Here is a 22409-nt window from a genome sequence, read left to right as displayed (position 1 = left end):
TTTACATTAACACCTCCACTAAAACACGACTGCATTTTTGCAAGATAACACAAGCGGCAGAACCCATGCCAATGCCCCCTTAGTTCAGTTGTAGTTCCTGCCTCCGTCCACAGGTTCACCTCCATATCTCCTAAAGGGATTGATAACTGGCTGATTTGATCAGGTGAGTCAGAGGAAGTAAACCACTACACTTTCTAAGGGCGTACTCACACTAGGCTCTGTGATCCGGGCCCGGGCACGGTTGCCTGCCGAAGCACGGTTCGTTTGGCTAGTGTGAGCGCTCCAACCGTGCCCGGGCCCGGATCAGTTAACCGTGCTCGGGCCCGCTTTGAAGAGGTGGGCCAGGGCACGATTCATGTGGACTCGGGCACGGTTCGCTTCTAGTGTGAGCGCTATCCGTGCCCGGGCCCGCTTGGTGCCTCGTCTGATTGGTTCATTTCGCTGGAACTCAAACATGACATCAGTGATGCGACGCTCACGTTAAACAGTCATAGCGGCAAAGCGATTAGCAGACAATCGTTGTGTTAAATTATCGATAAATCTGTGCTTGCACCGTGTTTCTGCACTCCCAAAACGACTCCAAAAATACAATAAAAAGAGAATCGTGAACTCTATAGTGTTGTGCGAGCGCGCTTTTTTCCAAATAAAGCGGCGTTGTGATGACGTAAGCGTGCTCGGGCCGGGTTGCTGAAGCGAGTGTGAGTGCAGGCCAGAGGGGGAGTGGGGAGGGGGGATAACCGGGCCCCAGCACGGAACGAGCAAACCGTGCCTAGTGTGAGTACGCCCTTATTCACGGTTCCAGAACAAGACTGAATGCCACTGCTGTCTTATACTGCCTATGGACTGGTTGACAACAGCGTAATGTTTTTGACTTTTTAATGTTAATGTAATGGAATGAGGAAAGTACATTTAGTAATGGATCTGTTCCATAAATCATTACACAAGTTTTATTTTAGAAATTGTATTTTGTCCATATTAACAATGACTATTGTGACTTAGCTACTTTATTAGTACATTAATAAAACACAACTGCTCTTGTTACAAGAAGACGACAATGTATTTTTATCTGTTAAATATAGTGTTTAATCTGGACTTTGAATTAAAATCTAGCACTGAACTCTGTAGTCATGGATGGTTCACTAAACAGGCTGGACACATTAGGAGTAAACACTAAATTATTGTCTACTATACTGTTACTTAGACCTCCACATTTGTGTGTGTGTGTGTGTGTGTGTGTGTGTGTGTGTGTGTGTGTGTGTGTGTGTGTGTGTGTGTGTGATCAAGTAACTGGTGTATTGGAGTTAAAGATGTTGAGTTAATAAAAAACTACAGAGCAGCTTACCTTTACCCCTGTTTGGATATTACTGATGTCAGTGTCATTTATGCCTGTGTTTGTTCATACAGAAATCCTGATATTTAATTCTTGGACTAACAGTATATTCCATATAGGACACAGGAGACTAAAACTAAAATGACACTGTCTACCCCAGTATTAAAATCTGGTTATGCTAATATTATAAACAATTTAAATTTGTGATTGAATATTCTGATTAATAGATATGAGTCAGGTTTCTGCTCAGTGGGCTGAACTACTCAAGCTCACCATGTTCAGCCAAATGTTGGTAGTGAGAACTTGATTCTTCTCATCCTGTAAAAGAGAAAGGCCTTCACAGTAATATTCACTAACAGCATGATTTGACCCTAACCCGTCAGTCAATCCCACTGAAAAACAAAAAGTTATAACCTAATCAAGTTAAGTCCTCAATGGTCAAATTGAAGCAGTTTCCAGAAAAGCCAATAGAATAGCATGAGGGTCAGTGTCACATAGCAAACACAGCAACAAAGTAAATGAAGAGAAACAGAAAGCCAGGACACAGTGAAACAAGCGCCAGGACACCCCACTGACAGTGAAACAAGCGCCAGGACACCCCACTGACAGTGAGACAAGGGCCAGGACACCCCAGTGACAGTGAAACAAGGGCCAGGACACCCCACTGACAGTGAGACAAGGGCCAGGACACCCCACTGACAGTGAGACAAGGGCCAGGACACCCCACTGACAGTGAAACAAGGGCCAGGACACCCCACTGACAGTGAGACAAGGGCCAGGACACCCCACTGACAGTGAAACAAGGGCCAGGACACCCCACTGACAGTGAAACAAGCGCCAGGACACCCCACTGACAGTGAGACAAGCGCCAGGACACTTGGGACAACATAGGACAGGACAAAAGGATAAACAGTGCAATTAGAAACAAATGTGGAGTCTTGTCATCATCAACAAAATTTGGTAATATTAATCATTTACACTTACACTTGTGGCATGTTAGAGAATGTCAAATAATTTTAGAATAGCCACCTAAGATAGCAGGCAAAACCACAGCCTGGCCAAATTTAGATTGAATGGAAGGAAGAAACAAACAAGACAAAAAAAACACAATAATGGAGATGGACATACTACAAGAGCGCTGGAAAGAGATGAGTGAAGGGGATGGAGAAGGATGAGGAGAGAAGGTGAGAGAATGGATGGAGATACACACCACGTCCATGATCTGCACCAAGCTGAGGGAGAGGACGACCGTGAGCGGCTGGGAATCGTTAGCCACTGGCCGCTCCATAGGGTTGTAGTCCTTGAGCAGACTTTTCAACAGAGCCCTCTGGTGAGGGCCCTGCACGGATACTGCAAGCAACAGAGAAAGAACACGTTTATATCTGATATGCATCCAAGTACATGGTGCAGTCATTCTTCCGAGTAGCAATTAACTACACACCTGGTAACACCGTCATAAACATTCAAACTAGAACGGGACATAAATATAAGGACAGATCAGATTAGGTGAGTGTGATGAGGAAGGAACTCCAAAGACCACATGCATAATCCTAGACAACCTTGATGAAGGAGGCTTTTTGTGCCTTTAAATTATGCAGATAAGGTTTCATCAGCAATACTCAAATGCTTCAATTGCTGCGAAATGCAAAAGGATCTAATGCGGTCACTATTTCCACCTGCAAAAGTGGCTCAAGAAGATCAGCCAGAAGATGATTGCAATCATATATCAAACATTTATGACAGAGAACAGAGAACTGAGGGATGAACGTTGAGTCACAAACCCAGCAAAAAGAGGAGAGCAGAAGAGAGTGGAGTGTGAGAGGAGTGCAAAGTGCCTAAACCCTGTGGTCCACTAATCCAGGATCAACGTCTTACTCACATCTGAAAGCTAGCATCAGCCCTGACTCTAGATCAGTGGAAGAGGGGTATTTCACCTTCAAATGGTGAGACACGATGAGCGAAAGAGAAAGAGAATGCAGTTTGTGAGAGTGAGACCTGCATGCACCCAGATCACTGATCGACACGAGTGCTAAACAGGTTTTGCTGTTTCTACTTGACAAGCTATTAGGTGTATTTGTGGTGTTTAGAGATGCTTCAATCAGCAACACATGTGGTCTTTAGAATTGTGCCTCGACTAGCATTGAGTGGTGTTTAGCTGTGCCTCGTCTAGCAAGGCCAGCAAGTATACGCTAAATTGCCAAAATGTATTCATTTACTCATCCAAATGATCAGAATCAGGTGTTCCTTTCACATTCATGGCCACAGGTGTATAAAATTAAGCCGCTGGGCATGCAGACTGTTTTTACAAACATTTGTGAAATAATGGGTCTCTCAGCAGCTCAGTAAATTCCAGCGTGGAACTGTGATAGGATGCTACCTGTGCAACAAATTCAGTCATGAAATTTCCTCACTCCTAAATATTCCAGTCAACTGTCAGCTGTATTATAAGAAAATGGGAACGACAGCAACTCAGCCATGAAGTGGTGCGACACGTAAACTGATGGAGCAGGTCAGCGGATACTGAAGCACATAGTCAAATCAAATCTAAATATATTTATATTATAGCGCTTTTTACAACAGTTGTTGTCACAAAGCAGCTTTACAAGTGCCGAGTTCAAGCCCCCAGTGAGCAAGCCAAGGGCGACAGTGGCAAGGAAAAACTCCCTAAGGGCATGAGGAAGAAACCTTGAGAGGAACCAAGACTCAGGTCTCCTCCTCTGGCCGATGCTGGTCACCATGACAACACTAATTAAAGCGATACATAAACAAAGAAGCGATGGGAATGATGAATAGTTCTCATCTTTGTGTACGTTTATATACATGTTCTCTGTGTAAATCTTATTCTTAAAAGTCCTAGACATCTTGATGGTCAGTAAGAGTAGTCCAGGGCCGTGGAGATAGAACCGTAGCAGGGGAGAATTCGAGGGGGTGAGAGGGGCCAGGGCTGTGGGTTGATCCTTCATCCATAGCTGGTTAGTCAGGGCAGTGGGTTGAGCCTCCATCATATCTGGTTAAGCAGGAGTTGGCTGGCCCAGGATGGATAGCAGGAAAGGCTCGTCTCTCCTTGTCTCAGTATTTCTCGGGTAGGCAGGCAGCCATTTGGAAAAAGAAAAGAGGGAAAATTAGCTCTGTATGGGATTATATGTGGGAGAGATAAAATGTAAACAGTTCTGGAGTATGGCAGCAACTTGGGCATTAAATTATTACAGCCTAGCTAAAAAGGCAGAACCAGAAGGTAACACAAACTTGGAAGCATCCTGAGATGTTGGCAACCACCCACTACACCATCATCAATCTTGAGTGATGCAGTGACAGGATAACACAAAGAGATGCAAAGAGGTCACCAACTTTCTGCAGAGTCAATCACTACAGACATCAAAACTACTGACATGTGGCTTTCAGATTGTCTCAAGAACAGTGCACAGAGAGCTTCATGAATGGGTTTCCATGGTCAAGCAGTTGCATCCAAGCCATACATCACCAAGTGCAATGCAAAGCCTCGGATGCAGTGGTGTAAAGCATGATTGCGACTGGAATCTAGAGCAGTGGAGGAGTGTTCTCTGGAGTGATGAATTGGACTTTTCCATTTGGCAATCTGATGGACGAATCTGGGTTTGGCGATTGCCAGGAGATCTGTACTTGTCTGACTGCATTGTGCCACGTGTAAAGTTTAGTGGAGGGGGGGATTATGGTGTGGGGTTGTTTTTCAGGAGCTGGGCTTGGCCCCTAAGTTCTAATGAAAGCAACTCTGTTTCAGCATACCAAGACATTTTGAAAAAATTCCATGCTCCCAACTTTGTGGGACCAGTTTGGATCTGGCCTCTTCCTCTTCCAACATGACTGTGCACCAGTGCACAAAGCAAGGTCCATAAAGACATGGAGGGCAGAGTCTGGTGTTGATGAACTTGACTGGTCCTGACCTCAACCCAATAGAACACCTTTGGGATGAATTAGAGCTGAGACTGAGAGCCAGGCCTTCTTGTCCAATGTCAGTATGTGACCTCACAAATGTGCTTCTGAAAGAATGGTCAAAATCCCCATAAACACACTAAAGCTTTGTGGACAGCTTTCCCAGAAGACTTGAAGGTGTTCTAGCTGCAAAGGGTAGACCAATTGAACCCTATGGATTAGGAATGGAATGGTCCTTAAGGTCAGCGAGTCTAGGAAAGTGAGTGAATACTTTTGACAATATAGTGTAAGTTGACCCCTGCAACCCCACCTTCCACCACTCTTGCAAAAAAAGTTACTTGACATTATTTGACAATCTGAGCTGAGTGAGCCAAAGAGCAAGACGAAGGCAAAGTGCAGAACAACTTTTATTAGCGCAGGCTACAGCTCATTAGCACTTCGTGCAGGTTATAGCTCATTAGTCATCCACTTCATACAAGAAACAAACAGCACGTCACGTCATGTCTTTGAGACAACTGACAACAATGACAGAGACATAAACGTAAGTACACGGAAAACAATGAGCAACACACAGAACATTACCAAAAAATGAAAGACACAAATTACTCTAGCACACACACACATACACACACAGCATGGGGCACTCACGGATATACATATATGGACATAGACGAACACATATGGACACGCCCGAAGGGAGGAGTCAGGGGCTGTACCATGACAATCCGTCGAGTTAAAAAATCAAAATCAAGTTCGGCTCCGAATCCGATTTTTTATTTAGCTATTTTTGTTTGGATCATCAAATAAAAAACTGAAAAATACAAGCCTGGTTTGTTTTTTTGTTTTCATTTTCAAAACGAAAAACATAATAATGAATAGTTTTCTGATTTTCCGATTTTGATTTTCAGTTGAATATCAAAGGAACGAATGATACACGGATTCATGACACCCCTGTGTCTGGAAAAGAGGTATTGAAATGGACCCAGGGATGGACACTGTTTAACTGCTGTACAGTGTTGCCTAGTAATTAGACAAAAAAAATTCAGCAATACTGTTCAATATTGCAAAATAAGTATGTTTCATTAAATCAAATAAATGTAATCAAATTTACTTAAATATTTAATCAAATAGTTACTTTCATGGTTACTTTCTGCAGTATAACTTTATTATTACTATGTTACAAGAAGTAACTAGTTTCAAAAACTAAAATTAGATGCTCTAAGCTTGTAATAATGACCTGCAACATAAATAACTGTAATAAAAATGTTATACTGATACAAATGCTGAAATCCTCAGGTTCTCAAATTTAATGTAGTTTAATCCTGAAGGTTTAAATGTCCTTGGTTGGTACATAAAAAATATATGTGTGACAGGCAAGGGAGTGCAAAAAAAGAAAGCAGCGATCATGCCAGTCTCAGGGAAAATGGAGGATTTAATTAATAAATGCAGCAATGTAAAACCTGTGACATAATCCAAATGAAGGATACAGTAACCAGCAGTCAACTGGTACAAACACAAGACATATATAGACAAACAACCCTCAGGTGTCGGGTTTCCTAATAGGCCACACCCACCCGAGGGACAAACACAACACAACTGGACACAACAACAACACAACAACAGGACAACGTGAAATACTGCTGCTGCTGATGGAAGTGGCTGGCATGGGGCCTCCATACCATGACAGATCCCCTGCAAAGCTGCATGTCCCCACAGCAGTGTGGTCAACAGCAGCAGCCCAATAAACATGCAGTGAAGGGGCGAAAGATGGGGACAAGGCAGGAACTGTAATGCTAGGGTGTTGGAGGCTGGACACAAGTGCGGATAGTTTAACAGTTTAATGAACAGAAGGACTAAATAAATGACAGTACACAAACATGGGACTAAGACAACTCCAATGTAAACCAAGAACATATATTACTAAGAGAAAATACTAATATACTGAACAGGGGTGACATAACTGCTAGAAACAAAGACATGAGACAAACTAGCAAACCACATACTAACTCATGATACTCACAAATACATGCACTATAATAGAAAGACAAATCAAAAGATGTAACTGAATGACAACCAAGAAACTCTAACTAGAAACAAAACAGCCTAGAGCATGATAACCTCTACAGGTATAAGAGCAAAACACTAGAAGCAGAGCATGATGACTACAGAACATGCAAACAGACTTGCAGACAGACAGTGACCTACAACCCAAATGGTAAAACACAGGACTCAAATACACAGGCAAACCAAGAAACAAACGAGACCTGAAGACCATGATGAGAGGGGCAGAGTACAAGGGAGGGACGTGAAACCAGACACAATTGTGAATTTCAAAATTAAAGTACACAAAGGGGAAACCAGGAAATAAACCAACCCAAAACGAGAAGGGTTGTTGAGGGAACCATAACAGGAACACACCTCCTGCAGTCCGGAGGTATTAAACAGACATAGACGAGCGTTAGCTGGAGACTGCTCCACCCAACCCAGGGCTTCTGGAAAGACCTCCCCTTTCGGGAAGGCTCCGAGCCGAGTGGACTACTCTGCCCACCCCGGGTCCCTGGGTAGTCTTCCCACTTTCGGAGAGGCATGGCACAACCCTTTAAGTGGCCAAGGACCTCACTAAATTAATTTAACAGGGAGCCCCACTGTGGAAATTTACATTAAACAATAGACGAACACGCTAGACCAGACAAACAAAAGATGGGAGCACTAATGCATTCATGTGCTCTAGTCATCGCAATAGAATAGAATAAAATAGAAGAATAGAATAAACTTTACTGATCCCAAGAATGGGAAATTAGTTCCTGCGAGGCCATGGTGTAAAGCACCGGGATCCAAGAGCGGCTGCCATTCACAAATTGGACAGGACAACTGTGAGCACGTGAAAAATCCCCATAGCGAGACTTCCGGTATGAGGACGGAGTAGTCAGACCTGTGTGCAACGTGCTCCAGCTTAAACTCAATTGTTTTGTACTCAAAACTCATTTCTAAGGTAGGGCGAGAGTTTAAGTACAATAAAAAAGAAACCAGAACAGCAAGAAACTAACTTTATACCAACCATGCCTAAATATAAGAAGCCTGGGCCACAGAAGTTTCTGGAGTCCTCGCGAAGAAAAGATGCAGCAGAAACTCACAGATTTGGAATCCAGGTCTAGGAGGAATAATATCCGCATCTTTGGAGTGCCTGAAGAAGAGGAAGGTAGCTCAGTGACGCATTTTGCGTCTGAGCTTATAAAGCTCGAATTTCCAGCGGCTGCGGAGCTGGAACTAAAAATTCAGCGAGCCCATAGATCCCTCTCTCCCAGGCCAAGGTCCGAGGCTCCACCGCGCCCTCTTATTGTGAACTTTCAGGAGTTTACAACAAAAGAGCTAGTGCTAAGGGAGGCTTGGAAGAAAGGGAAAGTGCAACTGGGAAACCGAACACTGTTTTTCGACCATGATTATGCCACGGAGATCATCCAAAAGCACAGAGAATACAACGGGCTAAAGAAAGCTCTGAAGGAGAGAAACATCCGATTTCAGACACCTTACACTAATATGACAACGCACACGAAGCTGGGCTGGAATTAAAGAGACGAGGCTTTATGGTGGCCGTACCTGAGGCAAGAGCACAGGTCGACTCGGTTGGGACCCGACTGAAAGAGCTCCTGGGCTGGCAACGGCAGGAAAAATCCCGGAAATTAAACTGATCTGCAGCCACGGGGAGAGCCAAAGAAATACTTCGGAGATTCGAAAGGAGCGACAAGACCAGGTATGGGAGCAGTGTCGGGTCAGATGAGTAATGAGCTTCAGATGTTCATAGCTGGGAGCAGCACCAGAAAGAGTATTGATCGCTGGACACATAGGATGGTGCATATCTTATTGTTAACCACCTTCGTAGGGCCCTTTCTTTATGATAACCAAAACATATCTAAAAACATGAGAAACCTGATTAAGGATAATATCTCAAACCACAACACTATATATCTGACAATTAACATAGAATACTTGAGACGAGCAACTCAATGGAAATTAAATATAGGATTATTAAATAAAAAAACAGTAATGCAGGATATAAAGAGGGAAATTCAAGAAGGCATAATCTTAAACAAAGATGATGAAGTGGAACCTACAATACTTTTGGGATACGATAAAGGCTGTAATGCGAAGATATTTGATATCAAAAACATCCTACATAATAAAGATGGAGAAACTTGAATATGACAACCTACTAAAACAGCTTAGAGAACTTGAAAAGCTACACCAACTTAACCATAGGGAGGAAGTAGCACAACAAATAAAAACAATAATACAAACACTGGACCAAAAAGCATCTAAAGATCTTGAAAAGATACTGCAATTCATTAAACAAACGTTTTATGAATCTGGATCAAAGGCAATAAAAATTCTTGCAAGGCGCCTTAGATCACAAAAAACTAAGCACTTTATAAACAAAATTAAAGACCCCTCAACTAATAAACTAACTTTTAACCCAGAGGACATTCACACAATCTTTAAGACCTACTATAAAACACTATATTCCCCATTGTAATACACAAATGAAACTGTAATTCGAAACTACATGCTGAGATTGGACCTTCCAACCATAGACCTACACCTGAACGAAGCATTAACCTCCCCAATAACAAAGGCTGAACTGGATACAGCTATTGGTAAACTGAAGACCAACAAAAGTCCAGGGGGTGATGGATACCCAAACGAGTGGTACAAGATTTTTATGGAGGAAGTCTCACCCCTACTGCTAGAGTCCTTTAACTGGACACTTAAGAAGGATACCATTCCACCCTCCTGGAGGGAGGCGATAATCTCCGTAGTCCCTAAACAAGGCAGAGACAAGGAACATTGTGAGTCATATCGACCAATCTCTGTGCTTAATGTTGATAACAAACTCTATACCTCAATATTATCCAAGAGGATGGAAACACTACTATCCAACTTGATAAATGGGGATCAGACAGGATTTATAAAAAACCGTCAAACCCAGGACAATATCAGAAGGACAATTCAAGTCATAGACATAGTCAATAAGCAAAAAATAGGTGCTGTCCTAATAAGCCTCGATGCTGAAAAGGCCTTCGATAGAGTGAGCTGGCCCTTTTTGTTTGCAGTCATGGAGAGAATGGGCTTTAGTAGCCAATTCATAAGGAGCATACAAGCCCTCTACAAGGATCCAACAGCTCGATTAAAGATCAATGGCACCCTTTCCACCAGATTCAGTCTCTATAGAGGTACAAGGCAAGGATGCTGCTTAAGCCCCTCACTTTTTGCCTTATTTATTAAACCGTTGGCCCAAGAAATTAGACAAAACAATGACATTGAAGGCATAAGGATAGCACAACAAGAACATAAAATAGGATTATTCGCAGATGATATCATCACATATACCCAAAATCCGGACTCATCCCTTCCTAAGCTCTTTTCAATCCTTAATGAATTTGGAGAGAAATATTACAAAAACACAGGTACTTTGTATCAACTACAGTCCAAGTAAACTACTTTTTAAAAAGTACAAACTAAAATGGGATTTGGAATCGATAAAATATTTAGGAGTTAGACTGGTAAAAGACGTGAAGAAACTTTTCATGTGTCATGGTGAGGCGGCCCCCTACCGGCTGCCTCCGTCCACAGCGGCTGTTGTTGTTGTTGTTTGGTGACGTCATGTGCGTCCCTCAGGTGGGCGGAGCCTGTGATCCGTCTCACCTGAGGGTCGTTTGTTTGCCTATATATGTCTTGTCTTTGTACCAGTTGACCGCTGGTCATTATATCCTTAATTCGGACTATTGCACGGGTTTTTGGTTTGCGCACTTCTTCATTAAACCATCTTTTTCCCTGAGACTTGGCGTGATCGCTTCCTTTTTGTTCGCACTCCCTGCCCGTCACATCATGGCAAATTACCCAGACCTCAACTATAACATAAAAAGAAATCTAGCACAATGGTCATTAATGCCTATGGACTTTAGTTCAAAAATAGAAGTAATAAAAATGAACATACACACCAGATTGTTATACCTGTTCAGCTCTCTGCCAGTCCAAATCCCAGACACTCAGTTCACAAATATCAAGGTTTATTTGGGCAGGCAAGAAGCCGAGGATCAAATTCAAGAAATTTGCAGCTGGGGAAAGAACAGGGAGGACTTTCTCTGCCAAACTTAAGGGATTATTTCTATTCTGCCCAAATGAGATATATTGTGTGCTGGTGCTCCTCAGATTATACTGCCAAGTGGAAACAGACCCAAAGCAAAGTTAAACCACAGGCCAGACTAGGAGAGAAACAGAGTAGATTCCAGGAGGACAATAATACTACTGTAACAGAAACACTGACGGTATGGACAGAGATAGTAAAGAGATATAAGTTGGAGGGAGATTGCTGATTACTGCTTTGGCCCTCACATACTAGTACCTTCAGACCAGGAGTGACTGATCAGACCTTCAAAAGATGGACGGAAAAAGGTATAACTGCAATAGGTACTTTGACTGAGGCAAACAACTTTAAATCATTTGAAAAGGTTAAAAAGGAATTCAAATTAGAAAATAAAGATTTCGATATCTGCAGCTATGACACTTCTACGACACCCAGGTGAAGCCGCAATTATTAGACAACTGCAATAAGCTAGTGGAACTGATGTTGGTCTCAATCAAACAGATGCCCTCTAAAACTGTTTCTAAACTGTATTCTTGCCTTCAGAAATGCAATGGGATTAATTCACATTATGTAAAAATTTAATGGGAAAATGAAGTGCAACTGGATGTCTCAGAAGGTGATTGGCATTTGATGTGTAAAACACAACTCACTTCTACCAGCTCCAGAAATTGGAGAGAATTCGGTTGGAAGAATCTACTAAGGTACTTTATTACCCCCCTTATCAAAAGTAGACAAACTAAAGTAAACCAGATTTGCTGGAGAGAATGTGGCCATATAAATCCCAATCACCTACATGTTTTTGGTCATGTGTGAAATTACAACCACTCTGGGTGGAAGTATTAGAAATAATAGACAGAGTCCTCCAATATGAAGTACCAAGAGATCCACGGATTCTATACCTGGGCCTGATTCCAGAGGGATTGACTGAAAAAGCAGACGTCTATATCTTTAAAATAATGATCATGGCGATGAAGAATGTCATTACAAAGAACTGGCTGAAAAAAGAGACACCAAAAATAAAACAATGGATGGAAATAATGGAAGAGCTGCATAACATGGAGAGACTGACATTCCTACTGCAAATCAAAAAACCCATGTTTGAACAGAACTGGCAGAAATGGACACTACAAGAACCTCAATGCAAAGGACTTAAATATGTGAACTGTCACCCCACTGAGTGTGTTTTCCTTTTTTTCCCCCTTTACCTATGTTGATCCTGTTTGCCAAAACAAAAAAAGTGCTTTAAATAAAGAGTTGAAAAATAAAAAATCCCCATAGCATAAGTAAGCATCGGGTGACACAGATAATTGAGCAGTGAGAGGCTTGTTCATCTAGATGGGGGAGGGGAGAACCCAAGGCCTGGCACAGTTTTTTTGTTAAAGTTCACAGTGGAAAGAGAGAGCCATGTAGATAAGCGAGAATGTAGATTTTAGCGAGAAGCCCGTCCAGTTTGAGCACGAGAAACTCCTCTGAAGTCAGCGGTCTCCCAACTGATCCAACTTCACGTGTAGAGCTATTTACTAACAGTCACAGTCCACATGTGAGCTGCATTCCGACAGCTCTACCCATCACATGAATCAGGTTGGGCAATTTCTGTGGGCGTTCCTGTCAAGAACAGCACATGATACCCGTGTGATGCGGTTCACCTGTCGCTCATCGCCCCTCCCCTTTGCTACTATTTAAGCTTCCTCCTCTCTCTTCCGGGTTGCGAAGTATTGTTGCCATGCCACATACCAAGCGTTTTCTCAGTGTTACTGCTCTCCCGTGTACCGACCTCTGCTCTCCTCCTAGACCTCGTCCCCTGCCTAGTCCCTTTGTACCTCCTGGCTTCTGTCTCATCGGCGTGACCCTGGACTTTCCTGACTACGATTACATCACTCCTGCACTACACCCCCTGAACAGAGTTACTCGCCTGTTTGATCACTCCGTGATTGCTATTATCCGCACTTGGATCCTTGTCTGCCTGATCAGTACGTTACATAATACTTCGCCTTATACAACGGCTCCAGCGGACGTACCTGCACTCCTGGCTCAGCAAGGACATACCATCGCCGTACTCCAGGGAGAGGTTCGACAGCTTATCGTGGCTATGAATGTCCAGGCCATCCAGTCAGTTCAATATCAGGCTGCTCTAGCCGCCGCTCCGCCCGTCTTTCCTCCCTGTATTCCTGTAGCAGTACCGGAGCGGTATGACGGCTCTCCGGAACGTTGTCAGAACTTTTTAATGCAATGCTCTTTGTACTTCGAGCATCACCCTGCCCAGTTCCCTACCGAGAAGCAGAGGATAGACTTCGTATTGACGCATCTCACTGGAGAGGCCGGTGCCTGGGGAACCGCCCTGTGGAACAGCAAAGACCAGTCTCTCGACTCTGAGGAGCAGTTCTCTGCGTTGTTCAAGTCGGTGTTCGACCACCCGGCAGCAGGTAGAGACGTGGGCACCCTGTTGTGCGAAATACGTCAAGAGCAACGTAGCGCAGCGGATTACGCTCGAGAGTTCCGTACCCTGGCTGCTGGTAGCGGGTGGAGCGAACCAGCCCTCAAGGCCGTGTTCCGTAAAGGATTAAGACAGGATTTGCAAGTAGAGCTCGCCTGTCGCAGTGAAGAGCAGTCGCTGTCGGACTTCATTCAAACAGCTGTGAACGTCGACAAGCTGTTACTCGCCCACCGTCAGACGTCTTGTGGGAATCCACCCTCCTTCGCGTCGTATCGACAAGCCCTGCCATTGCCTAACACGCCAGGAGAGGGTTCGGAGCCTATGCAATTAGGCAGGACCCCGCTGTCCTCGCACGAAAGGTCTCGGCGTCTTCAGGAGAACCTCTGCCTGTACTGCGGTGAGAGCGGCCACTTCCGTGTTCATTGCCCAGTTCGCCCAGCTCGCGCTGGAGAGGAGAGCCCCACCAGCAGACACATAAGCAACCCCGTTTTCTGCTTAGATCGTCACAATCAACTGAATGTGCCTGTGCAAGTCATCTGGGGTGGGATGTCCACTCACCTGTCAGCACTCGTAGACTCTGGGGCTGCAGGTAATATCCTAGATGTTGACATGGCCCGCCGATTACGTATTCCCACTACGTCAGTCAGTCCTCCCTTGCGAGTTAACGCACTGAATGGCCAACCTATAGGTGAGGGATTGATTACCCAGTGTACGGTGCCTATCACACTCCAGATAGGTCTGTTTCATACCGAGACTGTTCAGTTCCTGCTCCTGCCGTCGCCCCGTGATCCTGTTGTTCTCAGCTTTCCCTGGCTGTCTCTACATAACCCGGATATCTCCTGGAAAACTAGAGAGATCGCGAAATGGGGTTCTCACTGCTTCAAGCATTGCATGTACTTACCTCTCCGGTCTTCGTCCATAGAAAGCCCCGATTCCCCTCTCGAAACTGCCGTTCCTGCTCAGTACCGGAATTACGCAGACGTCTTCTGTAAAGAAAGCGCAAGTCACCTGCCACCACACAGACCGGGGGACTGTGCTATTGATCTGCTGCCCGGCTCCCCACTCCCACGCAAAACGAAACCATACGCTTTGTCCCGTCCTGAAGATTCGGCAATGGAAAAGTATATAGACGAGGCCCTTCAGAAGGGGTTTATCCGTCCCTCTACATCACCCGTAGCTGCAGGGTTCTTCTTTGTAGAGAAGAAGGATGGAGGGCTGCGTCCCTGTATAGATCGCTCCTTAAACGCTGTCACCTCCAAGTTCGTGTACCCCCTTCCGTTCATCTCTGCATCGCAAGAACGCCTCAGGGAGGCGCGTGTATTCACCAAGTTGGACTTGCGGAGTGCATATAACCTGATTCGCATTCGTGAGGGGGACGAATGGAAAACTGCGTTTGTGACTGCCCGAGGCCACTACGAGTATCTCGTCATGCCGTATGGGCTTGCCAATAGCCCGTCTGTCTTCCAGGCTTTCATGGATGACATATTCCGTGACTTGATAGGGAAGTTTGTCATAGTTTACATAGACGACATCCTGATATATTCCACCTCCGTCGCGGACCATGTCCGACATGTCACTGCAGTGCTAGCCCGCCTACGGCAGCATCGCCTCTACGCCAAAGCAGAGAAATGCGAGTTTCATCGGACTTCCGTGACCTTCCTCGGTTGCACTTTATCCCCTGGGCAGATCTCCATGAACCTGGACAAGGTGTCGGCTGTCACGCAATGGCCTGTGCCTCGAACGAGAAAGGAACTGCAGCGTTTCATCGGGTTTGCCAACTTCTATCGCCGCTTCATCAGGGGTTTTGGTTCGCTGGCCACTCCACTCACCAACCTCCTTCGGGGTGGGTGGCATCTGCGGCTGGACTGGACGCCCGAGGCTGATCGGGCGTTTTCGTTGCTTAAGGGGGCGTTCACCTCGGCGCCTATTCTGAATCTCCCTGATCCCCAAGTCCCTTTTGTGGTGGAGGTCGATGCCTCGGCGGTGGGTGTGGGAGCTATTCTCTCCCAACGCCAAGGAAACCCCCCTAAGTTGGTCCCTTGTGCCTTCTACTCCAAGAAACTACAACCGGCCGAACAAAACTACGACGTTGGTAACCGGGAACTTCTAGCGATAAAACTCGCTTTAGAGCAGTGGAGACACTGGTTAGAGGGGGCTGAACATCCGTTTGTCATCTACACAGACCATAAAAATCTGGAATACCTGAAGGAAGCCAAACGACTGAATCCCCGGCAAGCCAGATGGGCGTTGTTCTTCTCCCGGTTTCGATTCTCCGTTTCCTACCGGCCTGGTTCAAAGAACACTAAAGCAGATGCCCTGTCACATATACATGAAAAGGATCCCACGGACAAAATACCGGAGTATGTACTGCCTCGCACCTGTTTCCTGGCTGCTGTTCGTTGGAACCTGCAAGGCGAATTGGAAGACGCTCTACACAGTGATCCCAGCCCTGACGACTGCCCAGAAGGAAAGCAGTATGTTCCTGTGTCGCTGAAAGGGCGCTTCCTACAGCTTGCACACGATACCGCAGGTACTGGTCACCCCGGAATCACACGCACTACACATCTCCTGTCACGGCGGTATTGGTGGGCGTCCCTGAAAAACGACGTGCGGGACTATATATTGGCGTGTAGTGTATGCGCTAAGAGTCGCACTCCTCGAACACTTCCTGTAGGGAAACTATTACCGCTCTCGATTCCACGCCGTCCCTGGTCACACATAGCGATGGACTTTATCACTGACCTGCCCAAGTCCGAGGGGAATACAGTCGTTTTAGTCGTAGTTGACAGATTCTCGAAAATGTGTCGCTTGATTCCCTTTCCAGGGCTGCCCACTGCCATGGAAACAGCCCAAGCCGTTTTTACGTTCGTTTTCCGCGTCTTCGGGGTACCGGAAGATATTGTCTCAGATCGCGGAGTCCAATTCACCTCACAGTTGTAGAGACAGTTCTGCAAATTGCTCGGGGTCGTAGTTAGCCTTACCTCCGGGTATCACCCTCAGTCTAACTGAGAAGTGGAAAGAGTGAATCAGGAAATAGGGGGATTCCTAAGGCGATACTGTGTCTCTCAAACCAGCTGGAGCAAGTACTTACCCTGGGCTGAATATGCCCGTAATTCACTTATGCATTCTTCCACCAAGATGACCCCATTCCAATGTGTATATAGCTATCAACCTGCTTTCTTTCCGTGGGACAATACGCCATCAGACGTCCCGGCGTTGGACGACTGGTTCAAGAACAGCGCGCGAACATGGGAGCGGGCCCACGTACACCTACGCCGTGCCCTGCATACTCGGAGGCTCCGTGCTGACCGTCGCCGCCTGCCCACTCTGGTCTACCACCCGGGTCAGAGAGTGTGGTTGTCCACCCGTAACCTGAACCTGCGACAGAATTGTAAGAAGCTCAGCTCGAAGTACATCGGGCCCTTCAGGGTCCTGAGTCGAGTCAATGCGGTGTCCTATAAATTGCAGCTCCCTCCTCAGTATCGCATACATCCTGTCTTTCATGTTTCACTGCTTAAGCCTGTGTTTTACAGCCCCATGTCTGCTGCCGCGCCGCTCGCCAAGCCACCAGAGCCGCTGGAGCTCGACGGTCGCCCTGCCTACCTCATTCAGGACATCCTGGAGTCCCGTCGACGTCGGCTTCAGTATCTCATTGAGTGGGAGGGCTATGGTCCCAAGGAACGGGCGTGGGTCCCCGCGCGGGATGTGTTAGACCCTCCTCTCATCGCTGAATTCCACGCTGCTCATCCTAACTTCCCTGCTCCCAGGCGTCGTGGCCGGCCCCCGTCTAACCGATCTGTTGCGGCTGGAGCCGCTCGTCAGAGGGGGGGTACTGTCAGGAACAGCACATGATACCCGTGTGATGCGGTTCACCTGTCGCTCATCGCCCCTCCCCTTTGCTACTATTTAAGCTTCCTCCTCTCTCTTCCGGGTTGCGAAGTATTGTTGCCATGCCACATACCAAGCGTTTTCTCAGTGTTACTGCTCTCCCGTGTACCGACCTCTGCTCTCCTCCTAGACCTCGTCCCCTGCCTAGTCCCTTTGTACCTCCTGGCTTCTGTCTCATCGGCGTGACCCTGGACTTTCCTGACTACGATTACATCACTCCTGCACTACACCCCCTGAACAGAGTTACTCGCCTGTTTGATCACTCCGTGATTGCTGTTTCAATAAAAGCGGCTATTATCCGCACTTGGATCCTTGTCTGCCTGATCAGTACGTTACAGTTCCATAACTGACCCCACTCTTTTAATTTCCCAATACACCAGGGTAACGGCTAATCCAATCAACAGAACCCCAACGATCAAAGTTCCAAATAGATAAATGTCCTCAACATCTTCCAGGGAGAGAGGTGCGGGACACAAACCACACCACGTCGCCCATGAGTCAAACACATATCCAGCTGAGGACGTTCCATAACTCCTTGTGGAAAAAATAGCATCAATTACATTGAGAGACCACTTAATCGATTCCTTATTGGCAGTCATGGCCTGGTGGTAGGGAACTGGTCTTGTGACCGGAGGGTCATGTGTTCGATTCCCAGACCTAAGGCCATGACTGAAGTGCCCTTGAGCAAGGCACCTAACCCCAACTGGTCCCCGGGCGCCAGGCTAGGGCTTCCCACCGCTCTGGGCACGTGTGATCACGTGTGGGCACGTGTGATCCACAGCCCCCTAGTAATCACTAGTGTGTGTGTGTGTTCTAACTGCACAGATGGGTTAAAAAATCACAATTGACAAAATATGGCACATTTATATTTATTCGAAGAGCAGCGACAGGGTACTGAGACAAGACAGAGAAGCTAAGCTAAAAACCAGGGAATGCAGGAGCAAAAGACTGCCTCTCGTGAAACCCGGAAGAAGAAACGTAAATGAAACAATGTTACATAAAGTGCTCAAGACAAACAAACACACACAACAGGACGAGTGTTAACCAAGTAAGCTCCACCTCTACTAGCAACATATACAACAGATATCACACAGACAAACACTGATCACGAGACATAACCACAAACCAAGAGAAAAGAAAAGGAGACTGCCGGCTTCCAAAAGTCTGCTGGTTTTTTTGTGATGGGTGAGGGAGTGCAAAAAAAGAAGGAAGCGAATATGCCAGTCTCAGGGAACATTGAGGATTTAATGAATACATTTCACAAGCTTATGTTATAAGGACTATCTGATAGTGTATGTTATAAGGACTAAATGATAGTGTATGTGTTATAAGGACTATCTGATAGTGTATGTGTTATAAGGACTATCTGATAGTGTATATGTTATAAGGACTATCTGATGCCACTGATGCAACACATCCTGGCAGGATGCTGTAACAAACAGGGGATTATGAGAATATGGTGCCTATGAGTCACTGTGAGGGTGACAGCAGCAATGAAAGTTCAAAAGAGAGGGAGAATTACCCATAAGAATACACTGTCAGACACTGGATAATACTTTTTCACACAACACACAACACACACACATATCCTCTTGACTCTTGAATGCAACATCATGTCCATAATAACATAACAAGGCTGTGAAATGGAAGCACAAATCTGACAGCATCTCTCTCATTATCAATCTCTATCTATTTCCCTCTCCTCTATCCAGTCCTGTTTATTCATAGATAAGGATGGATGCATCCAAAACACCGTAAAGTAGAGAGAGAGAGAGACAGATGGGAGAGAGAGAGAGAGAGAGAGAGAGAGAGGAGTAATGGGGGAGGTGAAATTTATGATTGCAGTTTCCTGCTTTACTGCTAAAGCATGTGTCTCTTTTCCTTCTTTCTCATTTTTCTACTGTAAAGGAAAAACCTTTGTTACATATGGAAGCAGTGCAGTAATGTAGTCTGCAAGAAAAGATGTACAGTAAATATAGTAATTACAGTAAATATACTAATAACATAGAAGCAATGCTGGTACAAAGCAAAGTGTCCTGGTTTTCTACAGACATTACCATTATCTTCCAGAGTGTTCTTTATCCATTTACCACTCATACAATCTCGCATGCACCAGCTAACACACACACATGCAAACACTCTCAAACACACTCAGTGAAGAACCTACCCTGGACCAAAGCAGAGATTCCAAACAGAGCCAAAGCCAAAGAGTTCCACATTCCAAGTGATATGAAGAGAACAGAAATGCAGAGACACAGAGACAGAGAGAGAAGGAAAACAGATCCTGAACAAAGAGAAGGAGGAGAGGGAGAGAGAAGCAGGAGATGCTGTGAGTCGAGCACTGGACTGAATGAATGAGGGAGAGGGGGAGAAAGATAGAAAGAGAGAGAGGAAGAGAGATAGAGAGATGGAGGGAGGGAGAAAGGGTGCCTACGCTTGCTCCTCTGAGCCAGCAATGAATCACAGTGAGAGAGGATGGAGGAGAAAAACATCTGATTGATTCTAGACATACGAGTCAGCTCTCTCTCTCTCTCTTTCACTCAAACACTCTCACCATCTCTCTTTCTCCCTATCTTTTCTCTTTCTCTCTCTCTCTTACCTCTCTCATTGGTGGACACTGGGGTCAGAGAGGAGGTCACAAAGAAAATAATCTGACTCCTTCTTTCTCTCTGTTGGCAGGGTATGGAGCTGGAGTAGGAATGCTATATTGTATTGGTGAAATAATGAGGCATGTGATCCTGCGTGAAGGCACTGCTTATGCAAGCTTGTTTTTATAGGACACCCTATACGTGCATGGCAATGAACACTGCTAATGAGATGACTGCAAAACTGCTCTTTCTTGAATAAGTTATCAGCCTTCTTCATTCACTATGCTCAGTTCAACATGTCTAGAGCGCATTCTCAAAAGAAATACAAAAAAAATTTTAGAATCACATTTTTTTAATAATGTCATGTGAATCACATGAAAGTTCACAGAAGCTCAGTTTCATAGTGTTAAAATAATGAAGGTCCTTGAAAAATAGGATTGAGAAGGGATGGAGAGATCTGAGTGATCGGAAGATGCATGCCTCGACGGACTCCTTTCTCCTTTCTTACTCCTAAAATGACCCTCAGTGGGTAGATTGGTGCGCTACAGGCTTGTTCTTGGCCATCCGATGGGTCAGTTGTGCACCTTAAACATGTGCTGCATAAATACCAGGTGAGAGGGTCAGGTGTAGAGTGGGACAACATTATACTAAATATGCTGGAGACACTCATAGGAATAAGAGGTCAAGCACTCTCCTGGTTCAGGTCCTACCTGTGTTTACGTTGTCTACGTCTAGTCGTCTGCGTCTGTGGATCTCCGTGGGTGTGGATGTGTCCAAATGTGATTATCCGTCTCACCTGTGGCTCGTCTCATCATCACTTGGGGCTTATGTGGTTTGTCTATTTAATGTGCGGTCACGCAGTGTTCCGTGCTCATCTTTGTTTGAGTCAGTCTACGTTGTATGTTTCCGTGTTATACTTGTGCTTTATGCGTGATCATTTGTATTTAAATAAAGTTTGTCGGTGTTGTAAGAGTGGACTCGTGCCTCGTCCTTCTCGTCGCACCGAGCGTGACAGAAAGACGAGCCGCCAAACAATGCCAGGATACACGAACCGCGCCAAGAGGGGGAAGAGGCCCAGCAGGCACCACCATGCCTCTTCCCCTGCACCTCGCCGCGAGACTGCCGTGAGCATTGAAGAAATGCAGCTAGACCCCGTGGATGCGTTTTTGCTACATCCAGCGTGTCCGCCAGCCGTGCCACACCCAGCGGAGGGTTTGCGGCAAGGGCGGGAGGAGGACCGCCTACGGCAGCGCCTGCAGCTCCGGGCAGGTTTCCCCTCCTGACAGCCCTCCTACAGGCGTGAAGCCTGGCTCCGTTTACGTGTGTGTCTGTGCCTGTGTTAGTGTCCATCCCTGTGTTTCTCCCAAATCCCCTTTTTCCTTTCGTGCCTCTGTGTGTTAATGTTCCTATCTGTGTGTTCGTGAATGTTCCAGTGTGTTTGTCTAACGTGTTTTCCCCTGTCTTGCCAGGGAGGGTGTTCTAAGCTGTTCATGGTGGACTCTCCCAGACGCAGGACTGAGCACTCCAGATCCGCCCAATCGGTGTGGGTTCACTTAGTCCTGTTGGCACCCCAGGACGTGTAGTGCCCTTGGTGGGGGGGTCTGTCACATTACAGCCCTTGACCCCTCCCTTTTGGGTGTGTGTTTACGGTGTCTACGTCTAGTCGTCTGCATCTGTGGATCTCCGTGTGTGCGGTTATGTTTGAATGTGATCATCCGTCTCACCTGTGGCTCGTCTTTGTTTGAGTCAGTCTACGTTGTATGTTTCTGTGTTATACGTGCGCTTTATGCACGATCGTTTGTATTTAAATAAAGTTCGTCGGTGTTGTAAGAGTGGACTCGTGCCTCGTCCTTCTCGTTGCACCAAGCGTGACAGTTACCAATTTGTACAAGTAAATAACGAATGCTCAGAACGCACAAAGGATCTGTACTGGGCCCCATATTATTCTCATTGTATATGTGTGAGTCTAATCTTCTAGCACGAAAGTTACTTTATTATACAACATATATGCACAGATAGCGCATGTGGACCGTAAACACTGACAGATGTAAACAACTCTGACAAAGACGAACACGGGACACTGCGCTAACGCACATTAAATAGACAGACCACATAAAC

General features: G+C 45.7%; 1 protein-coding gene and 1 long non-coding RNA gene across 3 annotated transcripts in view; both read right to left on the bottom strand.

The window, feature by feature from the left end:
• Positions 1-20138, bottom strand: part of chrna11 (cholinergic receptor, nicotinic, alpha 11) — a 114765-nt gene extending 94627 nt beyond the window's left edge. For both annotated transcript variants that reach the window (XM_077008133.1, XM_077008135.1), the window contains exons 1-3: positions 19871-20138; positions 2541-2680; positions 1604-1648 (exon numbers count right to left, since the gene is read on the bottom strand). In XM_077008133.1, coding sequence (XP_076864248.1) covers positions 1604-1648; positions 2541-2680; positions 19871-19922 — 237 coding nt within the window. In that variant the 5' untranslated portion in view covers positions 19923-20138. The remainder of the gene's footprint in view (positions 1-1603; positions 1649-2540; positions 2681-19870) is intronic.
• LOC143516145 (uncharacterized) lies at positions 13941-15376 on the bottom strand. The gene is made up of 3 exons (XR_013131573.1): positions 14565-15376; positions 14374-14497; positions 13941-14260 (listed from the first exon to the last, which is right to left on the bottom strand). It is a non-coding gene; the product is annotated as an uncharacterized LOC143516145 (long non-coding RNA).
• Positions 20139-22409: the final 2271 nt, after the last annotated feature.

Source organism: Brachyhypopomus gauderio, chromosome 6 (assembly GCF_052324685.1).
Source record: "Brachyhypopomus gauderio isolate BG-103 chromosome 6, BGAUD_0.2, whole genome shotgun sequence".
NCBI classification, from domain to species: Eukaryota; Metazoa; Chordata; class Actinopteri; order Gymnotiformes; family Hypopomidae; genus Brachyhypopomus; species Brachyhypopomus gauderio.
This window is presented reverse-complemented; position numbering and strand designations above follow the sequence as displayed.